The sequence below is a fragment of the Amblyomma americanum genome, chromosome 1 (genome assembly GCF_052857255.1).
Source record: "Amblyomma americanum isolate KBUSLIRL-KWMA chromosome 1, ASM5285725v1, whole genome shotgun sequence".
Lineage (NCBI taxonomy): Eukaryota > Metazoa > Arthropoda > Arachnida > Ixodida > Ixodidae > Amblyomma > Amblyomma americanum.
In genome coordinates this window covers 162,501,982-162,529,235 of record NC_135497.1, presented here as the reverse complement: position 1 = coordinate 162,529,235, position 27,254 = coordinate 162,501,982, and the positions used below count along the sequence as shown (strand labels likewise).

The 27,254-nt window shown below is 43.9% G+C and overlaps 1 protein-coding gene across 3 annotated transcripts in view; it reads left to right on the top strand.

Moving 5' to 3' along the window:
• Positions 1 to 19,843, top strand: part of LOC144114080 (uncharacterized) — a 61,579-nt gene extending 41,736 nt beyond the window's left edge. The window contains exons 10-13 of one of the 3 annotated variants that reach the window (XM_077647564.1): positions 6,667 to 6,735; positions 13,554 to 13,639; positions 17,838 to 17,950; positions 19,126 to 19,843. In XM_077647564.1, the coding sequence (XP_077503690.1) occupies positions 6,667 to 6,735; positions 13,554 to 13,639; positions 17,838 to 17,947 (265 nt within the window). In that variant the 3' untranslated portion in view covers positions 17,948 to 17,950; positions 19,126 to 19,843. Of the gene's footprint in view, positions 1 to 6,666; positions 6,736 to 13,553; positions 13,640 to 17,837; positions 17,951 to 18,771 lie in introns of all 3 variants that reach the window. The other 2 variants (XM_077647563.1, XM_077647562.1) reach the window with 2 other exon arrangements.
• Positions 19,844 to 27,254: the final 7,411 nt, after the last annotated feature.

The window sequence follows — 27,254 nt, the reverse complement described above, 5'->3', positions numbered from 1 at the left end:
GCGCGATCAGTTTTTTATGGTTCGCTTTGCAGTCCGACGCTGATAATACGACGATGATGGAAGCAAAATTATAGCGCTGCAGGCAAGCGAGCCCAGAACGCCCGCTTCACTGAACTACATGGGCCAGAGCCGCTGCCACCAGTGAAACGGCGCTTCGCAAGTTTCCATACGTAGAAAGAATGGATGTGGCGCTCCAGTGGCAAAACGCGACAACAAACGTGAAAGAAAGCAGAAGCAAAAGTATCGCAAACCGGATGGGCGCACCTATGCTTGCTTATGCATGCGCCTATGCAGAGCTCCTGTTGTCGGCACACCGCGTGTGACCGTGCTGCCAGGACGGAGAGAATACAGAAGAAACTTCGGCGAAACTTTCAGTTCACCCCCTGGTGTTACATGCTGCGCTGCCGCTAGAGCAGTGCATGCATCAGCAAGAGCGTCTTCGTAGTCTCGTTGTGAGTGAAGCTATCACACGACACGAAGGAGCCTAAGTTCTGTTCTGCAGCCCGAAAGGTGCATGCGTAGTCCTGGTGGCACTTGGCAACTGAGGCTACAGTGCTGTACGAGTTCATTTATTTATTTATTTTACCCTCAAGACCTGGGGCATTACCGAGTCATTACCGTTGCTGTCATTACCGTATTTACACGATTCTAAGACGACCCCCCTACATCACATTTCTGAAGAAAAAAACTTGGAGGTTGTTTACGCTTGGCCTTTAATAATAGAACGCGATAGCACTATCCTGCGGCCTCCGCTTATCGCCAGATGCTATCGGCTTCAGCAGGCGGGAACGCCCATGGGCACATTCCAAAACGAAAATGTATTAGTCATTGGACTACTCGTCCACACTTGCGCCATCGTCCTCACTAGCACTGCCGTCGCGATCGCTGCTGCGGTATCACAGCTCGTCATTCTAACATCGTCGTGCAGTGAAATCCCGCACTTCGCAAACAGCCACATCATGACATCGCGTGGAACAGCTGAAAATTTTGCCTCGCTGCAGCTGCCACACCTGTATCACCCATTACGAATGTCGAACTTGCGGCCCGGCGCGCAGTTTGTTTCTTCGGCGTAAAGAATGACAGCCATCTTGAATGTAGTCGTGAACGAGCACCGGTCGCTCGTTTTATTTGAGGTTCAGTGCCACAGCCCTAATGCAAATTGTGATGGTCGCATCGTCTTTATTCGTACTAAACGAGTGTTCGTCATACCTTAAATACTCGTGTAAGGGCCTCACCTTTTTTCCATGGTTTTGACGGGGTGCGGCCCCTACACGGGGCCGGCATTTTTCCATAAAATCTTTCCATCTGCAGTGGAGCCACGATTATGTATTCCATTTTTTTTTGGAGTGACATACATTTTTATGACGTAATAGCGTAGTTCTGGCTAATCCTTCAAATACATAATACATTGAAAGTATGGATGATAGGACGGGCACCCAACGACCTGCACAAATTAACCACATTGAGTAAAACAGGTTGCTAGATCTGGGTCCTTATTCCACACCTGATTGGTCGAAACGCCAGAAGCGGATGTGCTGGTTCAGATGCAGCGAAAAGGGTTAAAGAAACCGAACAGTGACGTCAAACACATAGCGTATGCTGCTATAGCAGCAGATGCACTAACACAGCCAACATGACGGCACTCTCTGAAGCGGAGCTACAGTGGCTAGAGGGGGAAAGTGTGTAAGGAGTGGGCGCAGCCCGTATGAGGCGCGCTGAAGCCTTTGAGAAGGAACCGCCAGGCGGCGCTTGGCGACGTTTACACACCAGTCGAAATGCAAGCCTCCTTGACTTCACTTCGGCTTTCTATCAGTTCTGTCAGTTTCTGTCAGTGCTCCCCTCACACTTCCCCCTTCTAGGTACTGCAGCGGAGCCTCTCGCTTCGAAGTGAACTCGTCGGTGTTGCTGCATTTTTAAGACACATGAACTTGCTATAAACTGGGTACGGTTCTTTCGCTTCATCTTATCTTGCCTGTAACAAATTGAATGGACCATAAATTTGGCCTGTTTTTTATTTCGTTGCATGATCTGGTAGCTCTTAGGCCTAACGAGCACCAATTTGTTGTAGAAATCGTTCTCTTTATTCAAAGTGGATGGTGCCACTATCACCGGAGTTATCTCGTCACGTACATAGAATTATGTAACATAAACCATAATGTCCTGCAAAATGCTTGTGTTTACTGCGCGCAGACCTTATGCTAGAACTCTCTATTAGCTGTTAAAGTGCCCTGCATCATGATTGTGTGTAATGCCTGGCAGCGTGAAACCGTTCATGTGCACTGATGGCCAGTCAACAGTGATGTGCTACTACACCGACCCGTTTGGCGTCGGAGGTGATTTTTCGGCGTCCCTGATGGTTCTCGATAGCCATGGTGGTGTGGCTCTGCACTGAGCTCGCTAGTTAGTAGCTTGCAAGTTAGTTTTCAGGCATCAGTGTTGGTATGCGTGCGCTTCGCACCATGGAAATGAAAACTTCGTCTGCGAAGTCTCCCAGCGCATATATGAAGAGAGACACAGCAAGAAGGTTTTTTTAGCTCATCCCTTCTATTTATTTGCTGCAGAAAAATTAAAAACCTAACAGCTGTATCTCGAGGTTCTTGCATTGTTTACAAAAAGGAATGAGAAACGTAAATTACCGTCTGCACAACCGTCTGATCACATCACCAACTTACATTCAGCGATATTGCAAACGGCAAGTCGTCGCGGCGTCTGGTTCAGCACGGCATGGAGCGCGCATTGTGCAGTGAGTGAGTGCATGCCACAAATTTTCCTCTGCGTCCCCTTTTACCCTCAAGATAAATTTAAAATGCCGCTTTGCGCAAACAAGCTAGCTGCCTTTTTTTTTTATACGTCTTTATTTCTGCATAAAATAGGCCTAGCCTTGCGGCAGAAATGAGGGGCTTCATGGGGTTGGAGGTGGGGGAGGGGGAGGAGGGCCGGTCTTCACTTCTTCTTCGAAGTGGGGTGGTCCTGTGGTCGGCTCTGCGAAGAAACGGCCAGGCCCTTCTTCTTCCTTGAAGTATAGGAGAAAAGCCCGCCAGAGCCGGAGTGCGTCCGATGATCCGATGTGTAATGGTGGATCGACCCATTCCTGCAAGGTGCCAGGTCGGTGCCCGCCCAGGGACTGAAGTGCTCGCTCCCGCACCACGTCAAAAGCAGGGCAGCGCCACAAAAGGTGTTCGGCCGTGCCTCTGGCCGGGCATGCCGGGCATTGAGGGGTTGGGTATGAGTGCGGGTTGGATTTGAGCTTTGCTGGCGACAGAAGCTGGCCAGTCTGGGCGCGGCGGAGGAGTACCGCCTCTACCCTTCGGAAAGTTCTAGGTGGGCGGCGGTATAATTTATTTACCATCGGTGATCGATGGCTGTAGTGGCCGCCTTCTGTCACTGAAAAGCCATGTGTCGTTGCGTACAATATTTTCTTTTTTAAGCATACCTCCGGCCTTTATGGTGCAAAAAAAAGTATCTGAACTATTGTTTCTATTTGTAGTCCATCGGGTAAATAAAGCAGCTTTGATATTACCCCTTTACAGTGAAATCCTATGTGCAGCTTTACTTGTGGCTGAATTTTTCTTCTGTCGTATTGGTTGCGTTCCATTTCTCGGCAGAGAGCAATAGCACCACAGGACGTTTTGCTGCAGCAACCACAACACAGTGACATCCTGCTGCCGCTCACAGTCGCAACCGAACCGACATGCGCTTCCAGCGTTATGATCAATAAGGTGTGACCGCTGCGGCAGATTATGACGCTTTTTATTGTGACACAAGCTCGGAATGCAGCCCCAGTTTACTGGCAGACGTCACATGATCAAGTTAACATCAAGATCTTCTGAATATCTAGCACTCGATTGAGTGACGGCCCAATGGTTCAGAGCGGCGCGCCACGCTTGCTACCCGTAGCCGTCTATGCGTGGTGATGTTCGCCTGGCTTGCTTTTCGACACACTTCACTGGCCCAGGCCTTGCGGAAATCAGTTAAATGCTCATTTTAATGTGCGGTTTTTGTGATAGTGAACCTGTAACAAGGTTAGATCTTTTATAATAAACCGGGATTAGATTCATAGCACTTTCAGTGCATCATCGATGCAAAGCACACTAGGCCTCACGATACCGGTCGAACGGCACACTACTACGCGCGTGAGCTTGGCAGGCGGCGTGACGCCGCAAAGAAAGACACCGCTAGCATGGGTGCACCAGATTATAGTTTTTTTGTGCAGCATAAGGTTTTGTCTTTTCTGGTTTGAACGCCGAGTGCACGAGAAGAGTTCGCAGCGCTGCGGCACCGCTTGTTCACAGTTCCAGGCGGAGTCCGGCGTGCGGCACGATGCGTGTGTGGTTGTGCCGAGTGTTGCAGGCAGTTATCGTCTATCAGCTCCCAGCGTAACTCACCACGTGTGCACAATTATGCACACATGAAGGAAATCTTTTGGCTAATTTTTTTTTTTCCAAATGGCGGCTACTAAATTCTGGGGTGCGGTGCGGCGCTTACACGGAGGCGGCCCATATGCGAGTATATAAGTGGGACCATTATAAGTGGGCTCGACTGTAGTCGAATGATGCACCTTTACATTTTTTTTTATGATGGCCGGCATTTATACTGACAGTTGAGATTCACACCTTTTGTTTGGTGTGTTGACATGTAGACTCTTGGCTTCTTCTACAGTTTACCCAACAATAATGACGTTTTCTTCAGAATAATTTTATTGTACTGTACAATTTCAATGATACAAATCTCGTGGGGTCCCAAAAAAATATTTGTACCCGAAATTTCTATCATTCCAAAACAGAAAATCCATTGCAGAAGCACAGGAAATGCATTTACGCAGCTCTGTTTACGGTTGGTGGAGTTTATTTATGGCTGGGTAGCACTACTCACGATGCCTACCACGCAATAGGTGATTGCAACATCAGAGATATTTAGGCTGCCTGCTACTGCTTACTTGCGCCGTTGGCGATGTATGGTGCCGCCACCACTCACTGCTCGCGATATGTACCACACGTCACCACTCACTGCTCGCGATCGTACCACACAACTGCTGATAGCGCAGCTGTGATGTGCGGCAGCACTTAGTGCTCGAGGTTGCAGTCGCTGCTCACATATTCGTATCATCCGAAGTGGCGTGGGAGATTGTTCGGAACTCCCTAAATTCTTTGCATTGCACACAGTGCACCCTGGCCAGGGAATCCTAAGGATTCGTATCAGTCGTGGCCGTGTTATCGAGGTTCTTCTGTATTCTATTTTGCTGCGAGGCTAGACTGGGAGAAGACAAGAGGATGGTAACAAGGCCTACACATACAACAACCATAGTCAAATGATCTTAATGAAACAAGTGCACATGAATAAATAAACATGTCTAAGCCTAGCCTTGACACATGGATACTTCTGGTACACTGTCACACCAACTAGTTTCATTGCAACACCCTGCTCTACTGCCGTCATTATGGTTAATATGAACGCACTTTGAACTTCTTTTAACAGCTATGTTTTTTGAGCCGGAGGTTCTTCCATTAGTTGTGCACAGCAGCATGTTCGTCGTGCACAGCGGTGGCTGTGCTCGCAGTAATGAGGTCACCCACGGACGCCTGATGCCCCCTGTTGGAGTGGACGACAACTAATACAAAAAACACAGATGCCCTCGGGGGCGTTGCATTATCACGTGGTATATTAAAAGGAGCTGCGCTCCGGCACCTGACGACAGAGCGACTGTGTCTCCGAGGAAGATAGATGGGGCCGCGGAAAAAGAATCTCTCTCCTGAAGAAGAGAAAGCGCAGCGCGAAAGCCAACGTGCCGCTGCTCGAGAACGAATGCGACGACTTCGGTCCAATCCCAAATATCGTGCTGCTGAGCATGTGTCAAGATGTCAGCGAGTTCCAACAAAGGATCGAGTGGTACTGAAAAAAACACTTGTACATACTGATAACTGAGTGTTTGTTGATCTTGAGGAGGGGGGAGAAGGTACTATAGGCGACAAAAGATAGAAATGACAAGTATAATCACGGTTAACTTAGTCGAACCAAACTCAAACAGCATCAGTCTTACACGAGAGTGTAATCTGCCCTGAATTTTTTTTACCTGCAATGATCACAGAGCTTGAATTTCGTGGCTGCAGTTCCATGCGCATTCTAGCCAGGTTAGTATTCTTCCTGTAATTGTCAAATTTTGACTGTTATATAAGACGTCTAGGACGGCATCATTCGTGTTCAAAGTAAGTGTGATAACAGCAGAATATTTGAACAGTACTGATCGCTAGAGGTGACCAGAGTTTTCTTTTCAGGTAAAAATCTTCAGTTAGTTTCTGAGTGTTGTCATAATCATGGCTTATAACTGCATTTAATGTGGACATGCAAAACTAAAAAAAAATCCAAGATAATTCATTATCTCATTTCCTGTGCATGTCAGGCTTGGTTACTAGAGCCATTACGAAATTATAGGGTTTTGCAGTCAAAGTTGCTTTGTTTTCCTCAGTTAACTATTTTCAGCAACAGTGCTGCATAGTACGACAAGTTGCAAAATATTCCCTGGTGATATGCTTAGTTGCAGTTGTTCCTGGCATGCTTGTTTTTTAAAGTCTGCTAATAAGTCATCATGGTCATATGCAGATCAGGTGGGCCTATCTGAGTGTCTTAGTTGTTTGTTTAAACATGAGGGTTTTTATTTTTTGTTTTCAGAATGCACAAGTTGAATGCATCTAAGTCTGCTAAAGTTGACTGGGAAGCTGTAGGAAAGTCATTCCCATGGTAAGTACTTTTCTTTCATTTTTCTATCTTTGTCATCTTGTACTAAGCACATTCATTTCAGAAATTGCAACACAAGTGGAATGCTAAATAATTTACTGTTAATAATAATGCTGTTTAATAATAATGCTGTTAATAATAATTTACTGTTAATAATAATGCTGTTTAATTTACTTAATAGCATGAGAGAGAGCAATGGGGTGGGGGAGTCTAGCTGGCCAAATTTCTAGTTCATTGCCCTGCATGACGGGAAAGTAGGATAAAAGAAAAAAAATTATGGACGATTTAGCATGGTTAGGCCAAATGTGAATTAGGTGCGCTCGCACTTAAGTTTTCAATCTGGTGTTTACTTCAGTTTTGGTTCGAGGCTCGGTTTAAGAGGGCAATGCGATAGCAATGTGTTCTGGATCTATTGCACATGGAAGTTGATGACATCCAAAGCACAGCGTCAGAGACTGACTCCGGTAGTGTGTAGTGGTCTATTGCAATGACCAGCAGATTTGATCTGTTCGCATTGCCGCAGGTTTGGAACCCACTCGCAGTCGTAGAGTATTTTGCAATAAAGTGTTTTGCATAGTTGGCCATAAAGCCTGCTGGCAGGCTGGCCACAACCTGGTGGCCAGGTTGCCACCTGCCAGAGGCTTCGGACAGACAAACGTCGGCGAATCTGATATTGACGGTTTTAGCGATAGCGCACTAAAAAATGGTGGGCGATCATGAGATGTGATGTGACAAATATGCGTGAGCTTCTGCTGCGTGGGCTTCTGGAGGGTGAAGGTGAGTGGGTGAGCGGGTGGTAGGTAGCACTTCTGGAGGGTGGAGGTAGGTGATGCTTTTGAAGTGTGGAAGATTCAAACACTGCTGTTTTGGGGGAATGACACTCATCCTGCTAACGCAGTAAAAGATGGGAAATACAAAGGGGAGAAAGGCGCAGATGAAGTGCTTACATGATGATTTGTAACTGGTCCTTGAGGGCTGTTGATTTAAGGTACTGCGGCAGCAGGTGAATAGCTTTGTAAGCCATGGAACTGTAAGGACACAGAACGAGGATGTTGGCCTTCAAGAAAAGTTTGGTGCCCAGCTTGTATAGGGCCAACCATGGTGCCAAGCTTAGGGCATTGAAACAAGGACAGCAACAGAGTATGTGCATCTGAATCATGAGTACAGGCTCTACGAAGCCCAAGTCTTATCACCTGTTCCACGCCAGACGTCCCAGACGTTGCGCTTAACCATCTTCAGTTTGTTCGAACAAATTCATGGAAACTTATCCTAATGTACATAATCAAAGCCTGAAATATTTTTGCCGAAAAAATTGATTCGTGAGGTGACGGCAGTTTGAATATTTAGAAAAGGTGAGAAATCGGGCACTGCTCAATAAACAAAAAATTCAAATTTTTAGAAAACACTTCACAATTTTTTTATTGACATTTGCACAGATTCTGGCTTTCGATATAATTCGGGGCATGCAGCTTTATACGGCATAAATATTTTTAAAAAATCGAAAAAAGTATGAAATGTACCATTTTTGTCGTTTTTTGTTTTAAATATCAACTTCCTCGTGAAAATTCGGAAATAGCCGTTTGGTTTCTCTAGATGTCTAGTACCTATAACAAATGTTACAGGTGATGAAACTGCGTACATCAAAAATACTAAAGTTGCAAAAGGTGCCTTTTGAGCCAAAAACACTCATTAATTTCACCCTGAGGTGGTCCAAGTAAAAATACAAACAATAACGGGTTACGTAGAACACTTTATTGCCTTTCATTTCTGAAATTTTTATCGAGGTAATTTTTTTTTGAAGTGAAAAAAGAATTTTTGAAGTTGAGTTCTCGCACCGCAGGTTGCATCATCTCTTAACGCCTCTTCAACACAGAGCACGGCATCTCGCATGGCACGACACTTATGGCCAGATAACAACTTCAGTTTGCCGTTGTTGGCTGTCGTGCATTTTTAGGGCTGGAGCTAAAGAAGATATCGCATGACATTCCACGGATGGTGTGCAATAAACGAGATCATTTTCGCTTTCAAAGTTTGAACAGACACGCTTTGGTGCGGCGCAGCCAAGAGAAAAAAAATGAGAGTATTCAGCGTGCTGTTTCGCATGGACCACGAGGAGGGATGACTGGCTAGCATGGCAGGCTCATCACAAGTGCGTTATTTATATCCGAATAAGATTGTGGAGAGTGCGCGCCTCGGAGCACATGTGAAGGTGCGAATTACTCACCGCTGCGACGAGTAACGCGAGACACGCTGGCGGTGAATGTGGCCTGCTCGCCCGTAGGTGTGCTGCTCGCATGAAGGTGCTTCGCCAGTATAGTGGCTCGTTTTCGCTGGAGTATTAATGCAGAAATTGCGCTGATTAAATGAAATACAACCAAGACATCACATAGGAAACAACCGGTCATGAGCCCCTCACAGCCACAAAGGTTAGGTACTACGTGGTGCTGCTGCGTCGCTGATTGTTACAAAACCGGATCGTTCTGATCATTTCCAGATGGGCGTCTCACAAGCTCGTATGCTGGTGGTTACATCTGTCATGGCGCTGAAAAGAATGACTACCTGCAAACAGACCCACACCGAATAACTAGCTCACTTGGGCATGTGCTGCCCCGGCAGCGTTAAGAAAACCTTTTCCCACAAACACCTACTCAGCGTTCCCATGCTTGCCTGCAGTTCAAACCTCACTTAAGAACAAGAACTCTGCATTTCGTCTGGCCACAGTGTCGGCAGTGTCGTGCTCTCTGGTGAAGAGGCATTAAGAGGCAACGCAACTTGCGGCGCGAGAGCTCAACTTCAAAAATTTTCTCGCGTTAAACAAAAATTACCCCGATAAAAAAATTCGGAAATGAAAGGCAGTAAAATTTTTCTACATAACCCGCTATTGTTTGCATTTTTACTTGGACCACCTCACGGTGAAATTAACGAGTGTTTTTGGCTCAAAACACACTTTTTGCAACTTTAGATTTTTTTTTACTTTAATGTACGCAGTTTCATCACCTGTAACATTTGTTATAGGTACTAGACATCTAGAGAAACAAAACGGCTATTTCCGAAATTCCGAGAGCAAGTTGATATTTAAAACAAAACTACAAAAATGGCACAATTTCATACATTTTTTCGTTTGTTTTTTTTTAGTATTTGCGCCCTTAAAGATGCATGCTCCGAATTATATCGAAAGCCAGAATCTGTGCAAATGTCAATGAAAAAAATTGTGAAGTGTTTTCTAAAAATTTTCGTTCTTTATTAATTATTGAGCAGTGCCTGGTTTCTCGTCTTCCCTAAATATTCAAACTGCCGTCACTTCACGAATAAATTTTTTTCGCCAAAACTATTTCAGGCTTTGGTTACGCACATTAGGATAAGTCTCCACAAATTTTTTTTAACAAATTGGAGGTGGTCGAGCGCAACGTCTGGGACGTTTGGCGTGGAATGACCCCTATGCTACTAGCCTTTTGCCTAAGAATTGCTTCTAGAGCCTAGCAGCTGTGGCCAGGTATCACTTTATTTGAACAGCAGTGCTCTGCTCGAGTGCTTACATTAGTCTTGTGCAGCTGTAGCAGTAGTTCGGTTCAGAATGAATGCTTTGGCTTAACTTTTTTCACGACTGAATGCAGACGCAACATGTGGCATTGACATTAGTAGAAGTACTTATCATGAATTTTGTTACTAAGGAGTTCTGATTTTGTTGGCTGCATGTATGAGCACTTCCCTAGTTGCTGTTTATTCTGAAAAGCACTAACAAATTCGCATAGAAAAAAACTCTAAGAATGACTTACACACTTAACACAAGCTTCACATGGACGCCACCACTGACGCCGAACAGTTTTCGTCTGCCTGGCGCTCATAATGATATCGCATTAAAAATCGATTCCAAGTATAGGTTGACAAGTACACCACCCTCTCACCTTTTCCCTTCACGGGATGGCATCGCGTGTGCTCGAACCCAGCTGTGGCGGCCGTGTTTTGGAGGAGGCAAAATGCAAAGGGCACCCATGTGCTATGCGATGTCAGTGCATGTTAAATATCCCCGGGTGGTCGAAGTTGTTCTGAAGCGTTCCACTAAGGCACCTGTCTCTTTTTCTTCTTGCACTCCCACCTTCATTCCTTCCCCCACGGTGTGTTTGAGGTGTCCACGTAGAAGTGAAACATTCCTGCGCCTTCTATTTCCTCAAAACTGATTTTTGCAGTTCAGAAGCAAAACGTGCATAACGATGCAATCGCAAGGCCACCAGTCAGGCAAATGGAGATCAAAGGCAATAACTGCGCTTCATTCTGCTTTCCATATTTGCGACAGACCAAACACCTACTGTCCTATAGTTTTGAACTCCGGCACGATGCACGCTGCGGAGATTTCCGAAAGTTTTTTCTCGTGTTGTCTACCGCTCATTAGAGAAAGCTACTGCCAGCATGATCCAGCTGGGTAAACAGCGCTCAGTTCAAATTTTTGTAGTGGAATCAATTTTCACATAATTTAACGACGTCTTTTTTGACAAACTCTTAAGCATCTTGTCAGGAACAGGCACCATCGTGAGACACGTACTACCCGCGGGTGCTGAAACCACCGTACACCCGTGAGATAGGTCAATCCCCCAGTTTCAGATGGCCAGTTTTGGGAAAGAAACGTCAACTTAACAGGGCAATATTCGGCTTATGCTTGTAATGCATGCCCCACGATACATTTTCTATGGGTAGCAGTGAGCCGCCAAAATGACACAACTACGTGACCGAGCAGTTCGGAGTGGTACTGTTTATACGTCATTTCCAGCACTTGGTATTGGCTGCCCCTTTTCTAGTTTCGGTTTGAAAAATGACGATTTTTAGGAGTTATTCCTCACTCCACTCCTATCACAATTGCCTTCTCCTGTTTTTAGGGCTCTCTCTTGACATACTACTAGAGAAAAGTCTTATGAAGCTAAAAATTTTGTTGCAGTTGTTCTTTAGTCACATGTGCAGCCAAAAGTATCTGATGCTCAGCCTTGTGCACAGATTTGTGGCTACTGTTATGGTAAGGAAGAAAATGCGATCTAATGTAGATCTGCTGTGACATCACATTGCAGTGTTCACTTACTTTTTTTTTTGTGTATGCAATTACTTTTAAGTAGGCCTTTGCGAATATATCGATAATTTCGAATATTTGGTCAAAAAGTAAAGTATTCGATGTTTGATTCGAACTAAATGTTTGGTATTAGAAAAAATCTCGGAAGTGTTCGTCCTGAGTGAATAACGTTTTTTATAACTCTTGCTTCATACTCCAGGATCGCAGCGCAGCATGCACACAACTGAGATAAGATTTTAGATAAGTCGGTTTGTGTTCTCAGGCCCACTGACTACATCATTAACGAAACTCATAAACATGGCATATCTGTCCCTGTCTCATGTGTCTTCCGTTGTGATTGTTTAGTTTATGCTGCAGTAGTGTCCAGTATATGTAAGTCATGCTTACTGTTTTGGAATCAGCATGCAAAAATACATGTTTCTTGAAGATTTTGTTTTTGTGACTTCATTAACAAAATTTTTTTTTCTAAGACCAGCTTCCCCCCTTAAATATGATAGCATTTGTAGCACTCATGTGATGAGTTTATCTTGCTCAAGAACTCACAGGAATGCATCTGTTGTTTAAGGGCTAACTAAGAAAAGTAATTCTTTCATGCTGCAATGTTTCCTCTAACTCCTGAGATGAGTACCTTACCAATTGAGCATTAGACTCTCTAGCAGCAACATAGATTTAAAAGCCAGTGGCATTGATCGATTTTCTTGACGCTGGGATTAATCTGATTATGCCATGGTTATTCCCCATTCATCTGCCGCCTCCTATGATTTCACACTAGTAGGTCTAAGGGGATTGGTCAAGTGGGAGATGGGGAGAATTGGTCAACGCCATTGGCTGTAGGGGCTCCTTTGAGGAGCGCCTGCTGCTTTGTTTGTGATTTGTATTTGACTGTAGTGGTGCATCTAGCACAGCTGCACATGAAGTGGACAGAGAAAGGCTGAATGGTCGCCGTGTGTACAGTGCTCTGCATTTTCTGGCAACTGCTAAAGTGAAAGCGTGGGCTGTTCAATGCAGCTGAAGCTGCAATTCAGTGAAGACAATAAACTGTGTTCATAGTGCACTGCTATGTGCTTAGCTGTTGTATTTTTGTTTCACTATGCTGTAAAGGTACTTATGGTGCTTGGAAAAGCCACTACAGGCTTTATGCTCATGTGCCATGTTTATCATAGTCTACATGTTGTGAATGTGCAGATAGCGCCTTGAGAGAGGCTTGGTCAGCCTCGTTCTCTTATCTAATAGTAGCGACCGTTGAAAAATTGTAAATGGGAGCTTGAGAGAACCACTGCGGGCTTCATCTGCATATCTGTGCTTCTGTGGGCTTGTGGAAGTTGATTTGTGGACCAAAGACCTTCTATGTGCCTAACACATCTTACTATAAAAGTGTAGCTTGCTGGAGAAGTTGATGTCTTACATCTGTTGGAATAAACCACCATAAAAGAACACAGCACAAGAGAAGTGGAACATTGTCCTGTCTGCTTCTTCTCTTGTGTTATGTCCTTTTACTCTGGTTGCTCCCATCAAACATCATGTTCGTGAGGCTGCTGCTGCAGGCTAGTTGTTGTAACGTAACATTACTAAAACTGGGTACAGCACAAACACAGGACGAGGTTGAGATGAATGACACAGGCGCTGACTAACTGAACAACTAACACCTCTGCCTCGTCCTGTGTTTGCGCTTTTCCCTGTTTTAGTAAACATCATGTTCATTTGGTACCAAGTAGGAAAGTACCTGAAACTTATTTTGTTCATTATTTGCACTATTTATTTTCAGGGCATCATCTCCGTTGATCGCTAAGTATCACTGGGAAGGCACATTAAATTATTATCTGCCACTAAAGCAGCGAGATAATTTTCAAAGTAAGTAGGCCTTGACATTTTCCACCCTTTTGTTGCCAGCTCTATGACAATGTGTGATACTCTAATTAAGAAAATTGTGGTTGCAGTAAAAAGGGTGCGTAGTAATTCAGTATAATCTGAATTTTGCTGGTGCATATATGCATTGAGTTCTCCCAAATGGTCATAGCGTGCTTACTTTCTTTTACACTAAGACGTGCCTCTTCTACTTTATGCTTCAGCATGTAGAATTGGCAAGAGCCAGGAAAGAGCAACTAATCGCAGTCGCAAATGTCGGTCATCCCCGTAGCGACAAATGGATGGCAACAACAACCGCCTCAAGTGCACTTTCGAAAGACTGCTAGGCAGCTTTTTTGGTTCCTCTATAGGCGGTGCACAGGGCATACATATTTGCAGCAGTTCTAATGTGGCAGTTTCTGACCTTTGTAGTAGTATTGCTATGATCGTGTGATATCACAAATAAAATTTTGGACATTCGTTTGTCACAATGGCTACACCAATTAATCGGTTGTTTAATCTGCACTTGTGGAGCATACTCTGTACCAGCCGTGCATAGGTAGAAGGATGGGTAGGCATTAAGTTCTGGGTAGATTTTCTGGTACCTGTTGTTAAAAAACGGTGCATCGACAGTATACTAAAGAAAGAGCTACAGGACACTGTACAGCTAGCTTTAGTCCGCCCTCTGTTATCAATTAACTTTTCTCCCAGTGCAGCTACAGCTCGGCTTAATCCTTGAATGCACACTTCTATGAGTAGCTCCCTTAGCGACACACATGTCAAAGTTAAGATTCATGCTGACTCACAGCTGAGATGTAACACAGTGTAGTACTCCCCTGCTCCTAGAGGTAGGTGCTATTTAATCAGCCTTGCACTGTCAGACTTTCACTGTTTCCGTGTCACTGCTCTGCTATTGAAGTTCAGTGGATATTGAGCCATACAGGCAGTAAAGATAATCGGCAGTCGGGACCGACTTCGTGGGAGCACGGTGACCGCACTCTTGCGCCAAATGCACCAAACTGCGCCAAACCAGATAAACTATGCCATCTTGATAAAAATTTGGAAAATTGCACTAAACTGCTCCAATGAGTGGCGCTGTGCACTGTTGATTCAGGCAGACATAACCTATGTTGTCGCTGCTGTTTGAAAATGTTGAGGTTTGTTGAAGCCCACTTATAACGAGCATGAGTGTCACGCAACATTTTTTCCTTGTGTCTGGAAGTTTTCAGCAAATGGACTCATAAAAACAGACATCACATTGCAGACTTCCATGGTGTACTTTTTATGCGTATGCGTGAATCATCTTCGGTCCTGCGAAGTTTTCGCTTGCGTTGTTGTGTCACTGCCCGTTCCTCTCGCTTGCAAAACGCAAGCAGCACATGCACCGAGATGGAAGCCGATCGATATCGTCAGACTTGCGAGTCTTTTAGAGTCTACCTTTCGTCGGCTTGATTCTGACTGGCCGGCAGATTAGGCGTAACGTGAGTCAAACGATTGAAGCTTGCATTTAATTCAGACACAAATAGCATTTTATGACACAATTCACACGTGCAGATAATACAATTTCTGCTTTTAAGGCACATCGCATCTTCCAGAATATTGGCTTTACTGTGCGCTGATGAGTGACAGCTTGTGGAAAGAGCCCGAACGCTACACACGGGCATGGCGGCGGCACGGAGACAGCGTTCCCCCTATACATTTTTGGTTTGAGTAAATGGCAGTTACTTTTGTCAAATCGATTTCTCAAAATTTCACAGGCAACATGGCCGACGGCGAAAATGGCTACGAGGCGTGATCCGCCCGGCCACTTTAGGCTGAGCGCTGTGCTGTTGCGTAGTTTTGGCAGCAAGCTTTTTCAGCTATGTAAGGCTTCATCTAAATTCAAAGAATTTCATTAGTGCAGGCTGTGTGGTTATTACAGGGTTTGTGCGCACTCCAGGTAGGTTTGTCAAAGACAATGCTTCAGCCAGCACAGGGGCTGATCAAGGCTGCCCTGGCTTATATGGAGACAGCTTGTCTGGTCATTTGCTTTTAAATGAGGCAAGCACAAGTGTGCAAGAAAATGTTACAGAACTAGCTGACATAAGCAAAAAACTGGTGAGGCTTCAATGTGGAGGAGATTTAATAAAGCCTTTTTAAGCTTTGTAATGATAAGTGGAGAGGCACACATCGGCACATTTGAGCACTATTATATGCAAAGTATGGGCTCTTCAACTAAACTTTGTAGGACATACTTCGCAAAGGTTTCTGCTCTTCATTTATACAGCATAAAACTTAGTAGTGAAAACCTGTTAGGTTTGACTGTTTGCTAATAATGACAAATAATAGTGTAATAAGACAAGTAAAAGTGTAGCACATCTTTGAATCACACTCAAACTTTTCCAGCACTGTATGTCAATGGGCATTTAGGAACTGAAAGCTACATGCTCTAAAGTGCTTCTAAATCAATGTTTTATTGCTCCAAATTGGAAATTTTAGTGCTTCAAAAATTGTTTCAAATTTCAATTTACCAGTAGCATCACTGGCAGCACAAGAAAGGACAAGGACAATGGGACAACTTAACATGGACAAAAATCTTAGTTATAATATTAGGGATTGTGCTCTCTTTAACCCCCTAACGGATACATTTTTTTTTTTTTCGAAAATGGTACCAAAATGGTCATTTAGTGCACATGCTGCCGTCTGTCAGCAAATCAAAAAAAATGCTTTGGGCAGTCCCTACTGTCCTTAAAACAGACGCACTGTACCATAAAACACAACGAGTGGGACCCGTCATGAGCCAGAAATGACTGTCAGCCTATGACAAGCCTGGCTCGTTGAAGTCTGCTGGGGGGGTTAAAAAGCGATGCTGCCTAACACCAACAAGTGAAAGGACTGAATTACAGCATCCCTCATGGCATAGCGGCACAAAGGAGTGCCTTTGTTTGCATGCATGAGTAAAGAAAGAAATGTGTTGAATCATTTGTGTATTGGTATAGGAATAATGTGACCCTTCCGGAGGCATATGCTAATGGCGCAATCACATTCTTCAATGAAAAATGGCGTTTGAGTGTCATGGCATTTTTTTTCCCTCACTTTTGCCTGCATAAAGTAGCAAAAATTCTGTTTGTTTCTACCAGTAGGATGCTAAAAAACTGGCTTATTGCAAATCACTGAGGTGAGAAATTCTTGAAAACTCTCCTGTGAAAATTTTTTTACACCATGCTTAATGTAACCACTGCAGCACTTCAGATACTATCCTTTCTGGAGCCCTAAAATGTATGTAAGGTCCAGAAAAATCTGTCTGGTTCCTTAATGTTGCATTGCCTGTTGGGCTGCTTTTATCTCATTGCTTGTATATCTCTGCTTTTATTCATTGTTTTAGTCTTCCAGTTTTAAAGGCTATGTTTAAAATGAAGAGGGAAAACTCCATTGAGCAGCTCACAGATTATTTTAGTGCTGATATCATCTGATATCGTTTTCTTTTTGGGAATTTTTATGCACCACTTTATTACTTTATGATTAATACTAAGATGTAATCACAGTTTTGAAACAGGCACTTTAAGCTTCCTTGTTATGAGGCCAGACACATATTTTGCTTAAGTGGCCTTATTGAAGTCTAAACTCATTCGGCAGGTGCTATTGGATTGTGCAATGGGTTTTGATCATGTAGAGACATGGATAGGGGTTGGTGTCCCGAAAAAAGGTACTTACAATAATGAAATAATTACTCATAGGCATTACCCAAGCGCAGCCGTACAGCTGCAAAGGAAAGCTATACAGCGCCCAAAGTGCTTCCCCTAAACATTTGACCAACACTGCTCCCACTTTGAATCATTGATCAATTCGCTTTCACCCTACCATATGCTAGCTGTTCCAGTTAGCTCAGTTGGTGGAGCGACTGCTCCGATGAAGCGGGGGTCCAGGGTTCGAACTCCGAATCGGGACGAATTTTTTTTTTTTTTTATCTACAATGTTTTTGTAGAAGCTGTTTAGCTTCCCTCTGCAGCTGTATGACTGCACTTGGGTGGATGCCAATGAGTAATTACTTTTTATTACAAAATCTACTCCAGATTGGGGGATTCCCCTAAACATTTAACCAAAAAGATACATATTTGCATGCTCATATTAGCCTGATAGTTTCAGTTTTGACCAGTGATTTTTATTAACTTAAAGTTACTACATGAGAAGTACGTCATGTTTTCATTTTCTTCTGTTGTTGCAGAAAAGGTCAAAAATTTGTATGAACTTGCTTTGCCATCTCTTCTTAAGAAGTATGGAAAGGGAAAAACCTTGGAGGAAATCATAGAGCTCTCCAAATCACATACTGCCTGAAAGGTGAGGGTCAGTTGTTTTGTAGTATGGTATGATTTCTTGTTACGTACAGTTGAAAATTAGGTTGAGGTTATGCAATGCTAGCAGCCATTTGTGTTCACATCGTGTTACATCGAGTCTTTTTACTTTGATAACTTTTGCCATAGTTTAGCTCACGGTTGGGGACTATATTTTACTACATTATTGTAAACCCTCAGCACAACAAACATGACTGGACCTTGTTAATCTGTTCTCCTCAAGTGAAGTGCCTAAAAGAAACAGTAATCTGAATTAGCTTGTGGGTGCTCTCTTTAGGCCACAAATGAGGCAAAATACAAATGAGGAGGAGTTTGCTGGAAAACATTGTTAGCACTTAGGAAGGAAGATATGTTCCAAAATCTCACAAAGCCATTCAGTTGTCGGTTTTAAGCCGTTTTCAGCAGCAGTTGTTTTATTTTTCCATAGGACAACTTGTATCCATTTCTTGCTGAAAACTGCTCACAATTTACATGCTCCTGAAGAAATTGCCAGTGTGCTGAATGAGCAGATTGTGCCTAATTGCTTGTCACATGCAAGGGCACTCAAAATTTACAACTATTGCTTTGTTTGGCTGACAAAACATGTATGTAGCATGAACTCTTGAGTTAATGTCAACCAGTGTGAATGGTTCTACTTAGCCAGATGTTTTTGGACAGTGTCTGTTGCAGTCTAAAACTGTTCAGCCTATCAGAGAATTCAGCTTGGCAGAATTCATATTTCAGCTTCCCTAAAACACTGTTTATCATGCCTAGGGAATTGATGTAAAGATGAAGTGCAATGCTGAAACAGCTTTTTTTTTTTTTCAGCACCTTTTGCAAGTCCGCTGTTTCAAGCGAGTTGCAGGTTTTTAAGTATCACCCTCCTCTCATTCTGCAGCCTTCATTCTAAATTTATCCTTAGGGTAGTTAGCATGCTTTGCACTGTCATGCTTTGCACTGTCATTGTTTAAGGTGCATTCAGTGTTTGTTTTGAGCAGACTTTGTCTTAACTGACAAACGTGTCACTGCCCAACAGTTAATACAAACATGTTTAAATTATTCATTGCCAACAATTTGTGGCTTCATATCTGTCGGAGGAATTCTGAACGACGTCTTGCAAAAGTTGAAGATTCTTCCTTTGTGCTTTGTGCATCTTACAGGCCTGTGACATGGCTTTTTCAGCTTCCAAGAGACTTGTACAAATAGTACTGACTTTAAATGCCTGTGGAAACTGATGCATTCGAACTTCAATCCCACATTCTAATGCACGTCACTGCTTGGAATCCACCAAAAAAAGATGGATTCAGCCTGAACCTCTATGACTGACCCTCCGCTCTCTATGACTGACCCTTACTTCATGTGAAATGAGTGCCTGTTTCAACAGAAATAACGTGCCTGGTCCTTGAGGACTTCTGTGCTACGCTACAGTGAAGTAAAAGAAGGCAGCACATTGGCCATGCATTGTGTGTGACTCTCACAGTGTCAGTGGTAGCAGTGGCACTGGGATCAAGGACATGAGGAGTCATGCTCCAAAAATATTCAAAATAACCTGAAGGTGTTGTCTGGTTTTCTGTGAACTCACATGCCTTCTGATTGTTACACTACTCTATGTGTCGCTATCATGTGTCGCTATCATGTGTCGCTATCATGTGTTGCTATGTGGGCTATCAGATATCTCTGGGAAGTATAAAAATGAACCCAGGAATGTCCTACGTGTAACTAACATATTGAAAACTAAACATTTTGACAGATTTACCTGTCTGGTTGGGTTTGAAGACTTATAATAAACTGCACATCTCCAACCAAAAATGTTAACTTTAACCCAACGTTTCGAAGCCGACTCGGCTCCTTCATCAGGGGTGACTGAGGGCAGTAGCTAGCGTCTTTTAAGTATGGAGGGGAGGAGGGGGGGGGGGGGGGGAAAGAACGACAGCTGTGTCGCGCAAGGCGCGGGGGAGGGGTTTTAGGCTGTTAGTCACTCTGGCGCACTGCAGGGAGGTGCTGAATGGCGACTTTTTTTCGTTGTGTTGAAGAGCGAAGTCCCTGGGCATATACTGGGGGCAGGTTTCCTTTTGTGCAGTTGATATTGTTCGGGGTGGTTTGGATATGCCAGGATTCCAGAAGGAGCCTCTTGTTGTAATTTGTTTTGGTTCCGAGGATGCGGGTCTCTTCAAAGTTGATTCTATGGTCGGAGTCCTCGGAATGTTCGGCTACTGGATTGCGCTCTCTTGCAAATTTGCGGACGTTCTTATGTTGCCGAATTCTTTCTTTGAAATTTTGGTTTCGCCGATGTAGCTTGCGTCGCAGTCGGCGCATGGAATTTGGTAGACAATGCCTTGGGCCCAAATTCCATGCGCCGACTGTGACGCAAGCTACATCGGCGAAACCAAAAATTTCAAAGAAAGAATTCGGCAACATAAGAACGACGTCCGCAAATTTGCAAGAGAACGCAATCCAGTAGCCGAACATTCCGAGGACTCCGACCATAGAATCAACTTTGAAGAGACACGCATCCTCGGAACCGAAACAAATTACAACAAGAGGCTCCTTCTGGAATCCTGGCATATCTAAACCACCCCGAACAATATCAACCGCACAAAAGGAAACCTGCCCCCAGTATATGCCCAGGGACTTCGCCATTCAGCACCTCCCTGCAGTGCGCCAGCGTGACTAACAGCCTAGAACCCCTCGCCCCGCGCCTTGCGCGACACAGCTGACGTTCTTTTCACCCCCCTCCCCGCCATACTTAAAAGAAGCTAGCTACTGCCCTCAGTCACCCCTGATGAAGGAGCCGTGTTGGCTTCGAGACGTTGGGTTTAAGTTAACATTTTTGGTTGGAGATGTGCAGTTTATTATAAAACTAACATATTTGGCTGCTTGCTGCATGACCCGGGGACATCCCTCTCAAATCCTCAAGGGATTTCACAGGGATTTTTAAACAATATTGTTACATATGGCTGTTTAGTACTTGCTGCTTGCCATATTGCAACTCCCAAAGCAAATTATAACCTCATTAAAGACCGAATTGTACTTTGAATCACGGATGAAATAGACAAATCACAATGTAGTTGACAGAGAAGGTTGATAGGATGCAGGTCATCATGTGAATTTTTTTCTGAATGTGAGCAAATCACCTGAAATGCCAAATGTATGCCTCATCTACAGGCATCACCACCAGGCTAGATTTGCTTGATACTTGCAGAGAATTGGTCAGAAAGCTTGGAAACCATAAAGTATACTCTATTGATTCCCCACTAGAAATCGCTTGCATCCATGTTAGCTTTCCAACGGATGACCTTATCTTTTGCGCTTGTTATAGATCCCCATCCTCACCTACTACTTTTTGCGTCGACCTTCATGATGCCCTGAACAAATTAATTGTTCGACACCCGAAATCACACTTATTCCTACTGGGTGATTTTAACTTCCCAAACATAGTGTGGCGAAACTGTATTCCCTCCCTTAAGCAGCCATCCTCCGAGTGCACTAATTTTTTAGACACCTGCGCCGATTTTAATCTAACCCAGCTAATTAACAAACCCACACGTACCACCAGCACATCGTCTAATATTTTAGACCTCTGTTTTACTACAGCTCCAGATTTGGTCTCTCCGCCAACGTACCTGGAAGGACTGAGTGACCACTCACTGCTTCACTTCACAATTAGGAAGAATGTTCGTCCTAAGAAAATAATTAAGACCATATGTGATTACAATGCCGCCGATACCACGTCCATCAAATCTGAACTAGAATCATTCTTTGCCGACTACACTCAAAACTTTTCCGAACTTACTATTGAAGAAAACTGGTCATTGTACAAAAATAAACTGATAGAATTAATAGATAGATACGTGCCTAAAATTAGGATTGTCTCAAATACTACCTCTCCGTGGTTTACCAAAACCCTATGCCGCTTATGCAACAAAAAGAAGCGTATTTTTCGTCGCGCTAAAGCATCTAACCTTCCTGAACGCTGGACTGCATATCATCGCATTCATGCTGAATATTTAATAGCTGTTAAAGATACAAAACAGAACTTTTTTGACAACACCCTCCCATCACTTCTGCAATCTAATCCGCGTAAATTCTGGAACTAACCCGTTCTGACAATATTTCCATTCCTCCGAACCAGTGTTGTTCCGTTTTAAATGATGCGTTTGCTTCCGTTTTCCAGAAAAGTGCTAATATTGTACCGTCTGTAACTACTTTCTCTTATTTGCCAATGGACCCTATCAGTATTGACTGGGTCGGCGTGCAAAAGTTGGTTGGAAACCTGGAAATGTCTTCTTCACCTGGTGACGATGCAATTAGCTCTAAAATGCTGAAACTCACTGAACCCTACTCTTCTATTATGCTTTCAATGCTTTTTTCCCAGTCACTCTGTTCCTCAGTACTTCCAGGCGATTGGAGGGTTGGCAAGGTTGTTCCAGTACCAAAATCAGGTAACACTCATTCTCCCGATAACTATCGTCCTATATCACTCACAAGTATACCATGTAAAATTTTGGAGCATATCATATACTCTCATCTGATTGATTTCCTTGAGTCTAATTCCTTCTTTTCAGCAGAACAACACGGTTTCAGGAAGACATTTTCATGTGAAACACAGCTTGTATGTTTTACTAATGACCTTTTTGCTTACACTGACTTGAACATAGATGTAGACTGTGTGTTTTTGGACTTCGCGAAAAGCTTTCGATACTGTTCCCCACGATCTCCTAATTCTTAAGCTTAGCATGCTTAACATTGACCCTAACGTACTTAACTGGATTAAAAGCTTCTTATCGAATCGAACTTAATATGTCTCTGCTAACGGCTGTTCCTCCTCTCACACCTCTGTGACATCCGGTGTACCACAAGGGTCGGTACTGGGACCTCTTCTCTTCCTAATTTACATTAACGATATTCCTGAATGCATCTCTCATTCTTCTATCAGGCTTTTCGCAGACGACTGTGTCATCTATCACAAAATATCTAACCAAACTGATTCTATTTATTTTCAGTATGATCTCACAAGCATATTTAACTGGTGTGATAAGTGGTGCATGCGACTAAACGTTAATAAATGTAAAACGATGCATGTGTCACGTTGCACTAACATCACTGATAACAAGCGTACTTATGTTCTTCACGACATTCCCCTTGAATCAGTTAACTCCTATAAATACCTAGGCGTTCATATCTCACGTAACTTATCATGGCATAGACACGTCGAACATGTCGCAAATAACGCCAACAGGACTCTTGGATACTTGCGCCGAAATTTCTCTACCGCGCCTCTGCCGATAAAACTGACCCTTTATAAAACATTAGTACGACCAAAGTTAGAATATGCATCTGCAGTTTGGGATCCTAATATAATCACACTGTTAAACACACTAGAATCCATTCAAAATCGTGCAGCGCGTTTTATCTTATCTAACTATTCCCGTTACGCCAGCATTACTTCTATGAAAAACACACTTGCCTTACCAGACCTTTCTTTGCGCCGAAAGTGTTTTCGACTGTGTCTTTTCCACAGACTGTATCACCATAACCCTCTGTTAAAGGATCATCTTTTTTCGAGCCCTTCATACATTTCATCCCGTTCCGATCATATATTTAAAGTCGGTGTTCCATTTTCGAGAACAAAATTGTATTATGATTCTTTTATTCCTAAAACCAGCGTTGACTGGAACGACCTTCCTCCCTCCATCGATGCCATTACCAATGTTGAGAACTTCAAGAAAACTGTTTTCTGCCATCATATAACTTGTTTTGTGTAACTATGCACTGTATTTTTTTGTTTTGTTGTACCACTCCTTTCTGTAATGCCTTCGGGCCCTGAAAGTATGTGAAATAAATAAATAAATAAATAAATTAGAAAAGAAAATTTGTGCTCTAAAGCAGTAGAGCAGTAGTGGCTTGCATTCCTGGAAGCGTTGGGTGGCTTACTTGCAGGCGTTATATTCGTCGCTGCATCATGCAAAGCAGTCTTATTGCAAAAAAAGAAAAACCTTCCAAGGACGCACGCCACGCATCCTTGGAAGCCTTGGCTTGCAGGCACTGCTCTGCATGGCGCAGCCACGATTTTACAGCTTTTTTCACATCAGACTGAGTAGCCCCTTCGTTCAAAATCTTGTTTGCAGTGATGGCCTCTGTCAAAAACAAGCAACACAGTTGAAAGCTGACTCTTAGTTTACCTATAAAACTAAAACAGAAACGCCTATGAGACACTGAGTTTTACTTTGTGTGAATTTAAACTTGAGCGTTCAAATGCCCAACACAAGCTACGCACAGAAAAGCACAGGGCATGCGAAGATGAAATTCCAGCATTGATGTTTTCTTAGTTGTCGTTTATTTTCTAATGCTTTTCTTGGCTGACACTGCCGACAGCTCTTGCTTCTTGAAGTTTGCTTCGTGCTTGATGCAAGATAGACATAACAGTTCTGCACACAACAGGCGAAACGTCACAGCACCAATAACAAACACTAACTTTACCATGAATTGAACCAAAGTACACAAAGACTGTGCCTGCACGAAAAGGTAACACTCCGGTGCGTGGCAAACTTTGTGCTATGCCAGCAAACGGTAGCACAATGTTCATAAACTGATCCGATATTAAATAGATGCTGCCATGATTCATGCCAGTTCATACCGAGCATACCCATATAAGCCCTTTGAACGTGCCAACAAAGTGCCTGAGCAGCTTCTCTGCATAATCAACATGCAGTAAGCAAAGCTTTGGGAAAGCCAAGATTGTAATGGCGCAGTGCAGAACCATGAAATTTCCCCGAATGTCATAGCACATCACTTCACAAAAAATGATAGGCTCAGTGTAAAGCAATATGAAACGCAATTCAGTTGCCTTCCACCTGTCCATTTAGGTAAGAGACCAGGGTTTACGGTTGAATTCACAAGGTATGTAGGGAGCCAAGCTCTCAATTTTTTTCCGACAGAGCATCCTGTACACGAGACTCCATACGACACCATGTATATCCCTTGAAACCACAGCCTCAAGAGTATACACATAACTCCCAAGCACACCAGATTCAAGGGGCACTGTTAAATCACATATACAGAAAAATCTTATGATGGTGCTAGCATGATGGCCTTCATCAGCCTTGTCCCTGAAGCTATCATTACATCTTAGAGGTACGTTTAACTCAGAGCCTGCCATTAACAAAGTTTTCTTCTGCTGTACACTTGCTGCAACTGATGTATCCGCTGTGGCTTTTGATTCCAAGTATGAAAGCCCGAGCGGGGGCATCACAAATTAAAGCAACAAGTTTCATCATGATGATTCTTCCTTCCAAAAAAAAAAATCCTTCAAGTTCTGCATTCAGCTCAACTAAAAGCTTCAAAAAATAGTTACTGTGCAGCTTGCAGTGCCCGAAGTATACGCTGGGAGCGGCATACTTCCTTACTTGGCACAGCACTGGCTAAAACAGCGCCTTGGAGAGTTAGCCAGCGGTAGCCATTCAGCCTTCACAAGAAGCTCAAGTACTTGTAGTAGGCATTTTTTATTTCTGTAAAGGTGGTGCATACCAGTCACAAGCTCGAAATGACAGTACAGTGAAAGCTCGTTAATTCACAACTGGTTAATTCGAAATAGTCATCGTGGTCCGGTCCGCAGTGCATAGAAGTTTATACGCGTAACAGCTCGTTAATTCACTCAAAAATTGACGCCGCCGCCCATAATTCGAACTGCGCGCCGCTGTTGAAAACCATCGTTGGAAGCTTTCACGGCAGAACGGTAGATGGCACAACCATCGGGGCGCCGCTAGGGTGCTGGAACAAGTACTAACCAGTCTTTCCTGCCACGACTGCTTCGAGGAACGACGTTTTAGTGTTTTAGCCCTCGTTTTGCACGCCGCTTGCTGTGAGCTTGTGTCTGCGAGATGTGTTCGCGTGGGAAATACTGCGCCAAGACAATGAAGGAGAAAGTGGCGATTTTACGCAAGGTGGATGAATGGAAGGCCAGCAAAGTGGCTTTGCTGCCGGAAGTATGGAAGAAAGTGGCGACGATGGGAGTCCAGAGCCTCTGCTTGCGGCTGTGCGTGCTGTGCTGCAGGACGTTAGTTTTGATGATTACGTTGAAGTAGACAGCGATGCAGCAGTGTGCGGTGCCCGAAGTGATGAGGACATTGTCGCTGAAATTGTTGGGGAGCAATCTGTCCCAGAAGAGGCAGACGACGACGAGGAGCAAGAGCCCGTGCGTCCATCCGCAGCAGAATTTATGGGAGCGCTGAATGTCGCGCGCCTTTTCTTCAGCTATGAAGAGGGGGAAGAAGACTCCCTGCGTCGCATTCGCGCGCTAGAAGACCGAGTGACTACGGTAGCCCTCAGAGAGAAGAAGCAGAAGATGATAACAGATTGTTTTGCTAAATAAATGTTTTTCATGCCCTCCGGGCATCAAACGCGTCCATTTTTGCTCGCTTTCATTAGTTCGAATTTTGGTTAATTCGAACTGGCCTGGCGGCCCCGTGGAATTCGAATTAATGAGCTTTTACTGTACTGCGAGTGCTACCCATATTAACAATTCCTTCAAATGACTTGGGCTTCCCAAGGAGGGTGGTTGCAGATTTCGGCAAATAGGACAATGGAGGCAACCTGCGGAGTTGCTTCAGGAGGTCAGAAAGGCAATGATGAGAAACGTCTGTTGGCCCAAACTCACAACCCCCCTCAACCTCTGCTCGAGGCGTTATGGGAGAACTATCGCTAGGCATTGCCCTCAACACACTGCTTTGTTGCACACGAGTGAACGGCGCATTGGCATCATAGCTTTGCTGCATCTAGGAATGAAGGGCAGGTGAGCTTGTGAATCCAAAACAAAGCAATCAGACAGGTCGGTGACATAGTGGAAGCACTCATGTCATTCAGTTGCACAAGGAAACTGCCCGCCTGTTATAAAACCTGAAGAACCTGCTCTTAATGCTTCACTGTAGGCGTCACTGCCTGCGTTTTCCACTTGCTCCAGCAATGACAGAATATCCATGGCTACAATATCCCAGACCTACTGCAAGAACGATATCCCTTTGATGCTTGCATCAACAGCGTCTTTTACACGGCGCTGAATAGAGCGCCTTGACATAATCTGACAGTCTGCTTTGACATAAGCAATTCCTTAACTACAACGAGTCAACAAATTTATATAAGAAAAGCACAGAAAACACTTAGCACATGGCGTGTTCATAGTTGCGTCTGCTGTAGCCTTCGTCGAAGTAGTCCAGAGGACGGCGTGTTAATGAGCTATGCAAGCGCAGTACCTGCAAGACAATATAGTGCAGCGCGGCGGCCGTCAACTTTACCATGCAAAAGACACCAAAAGG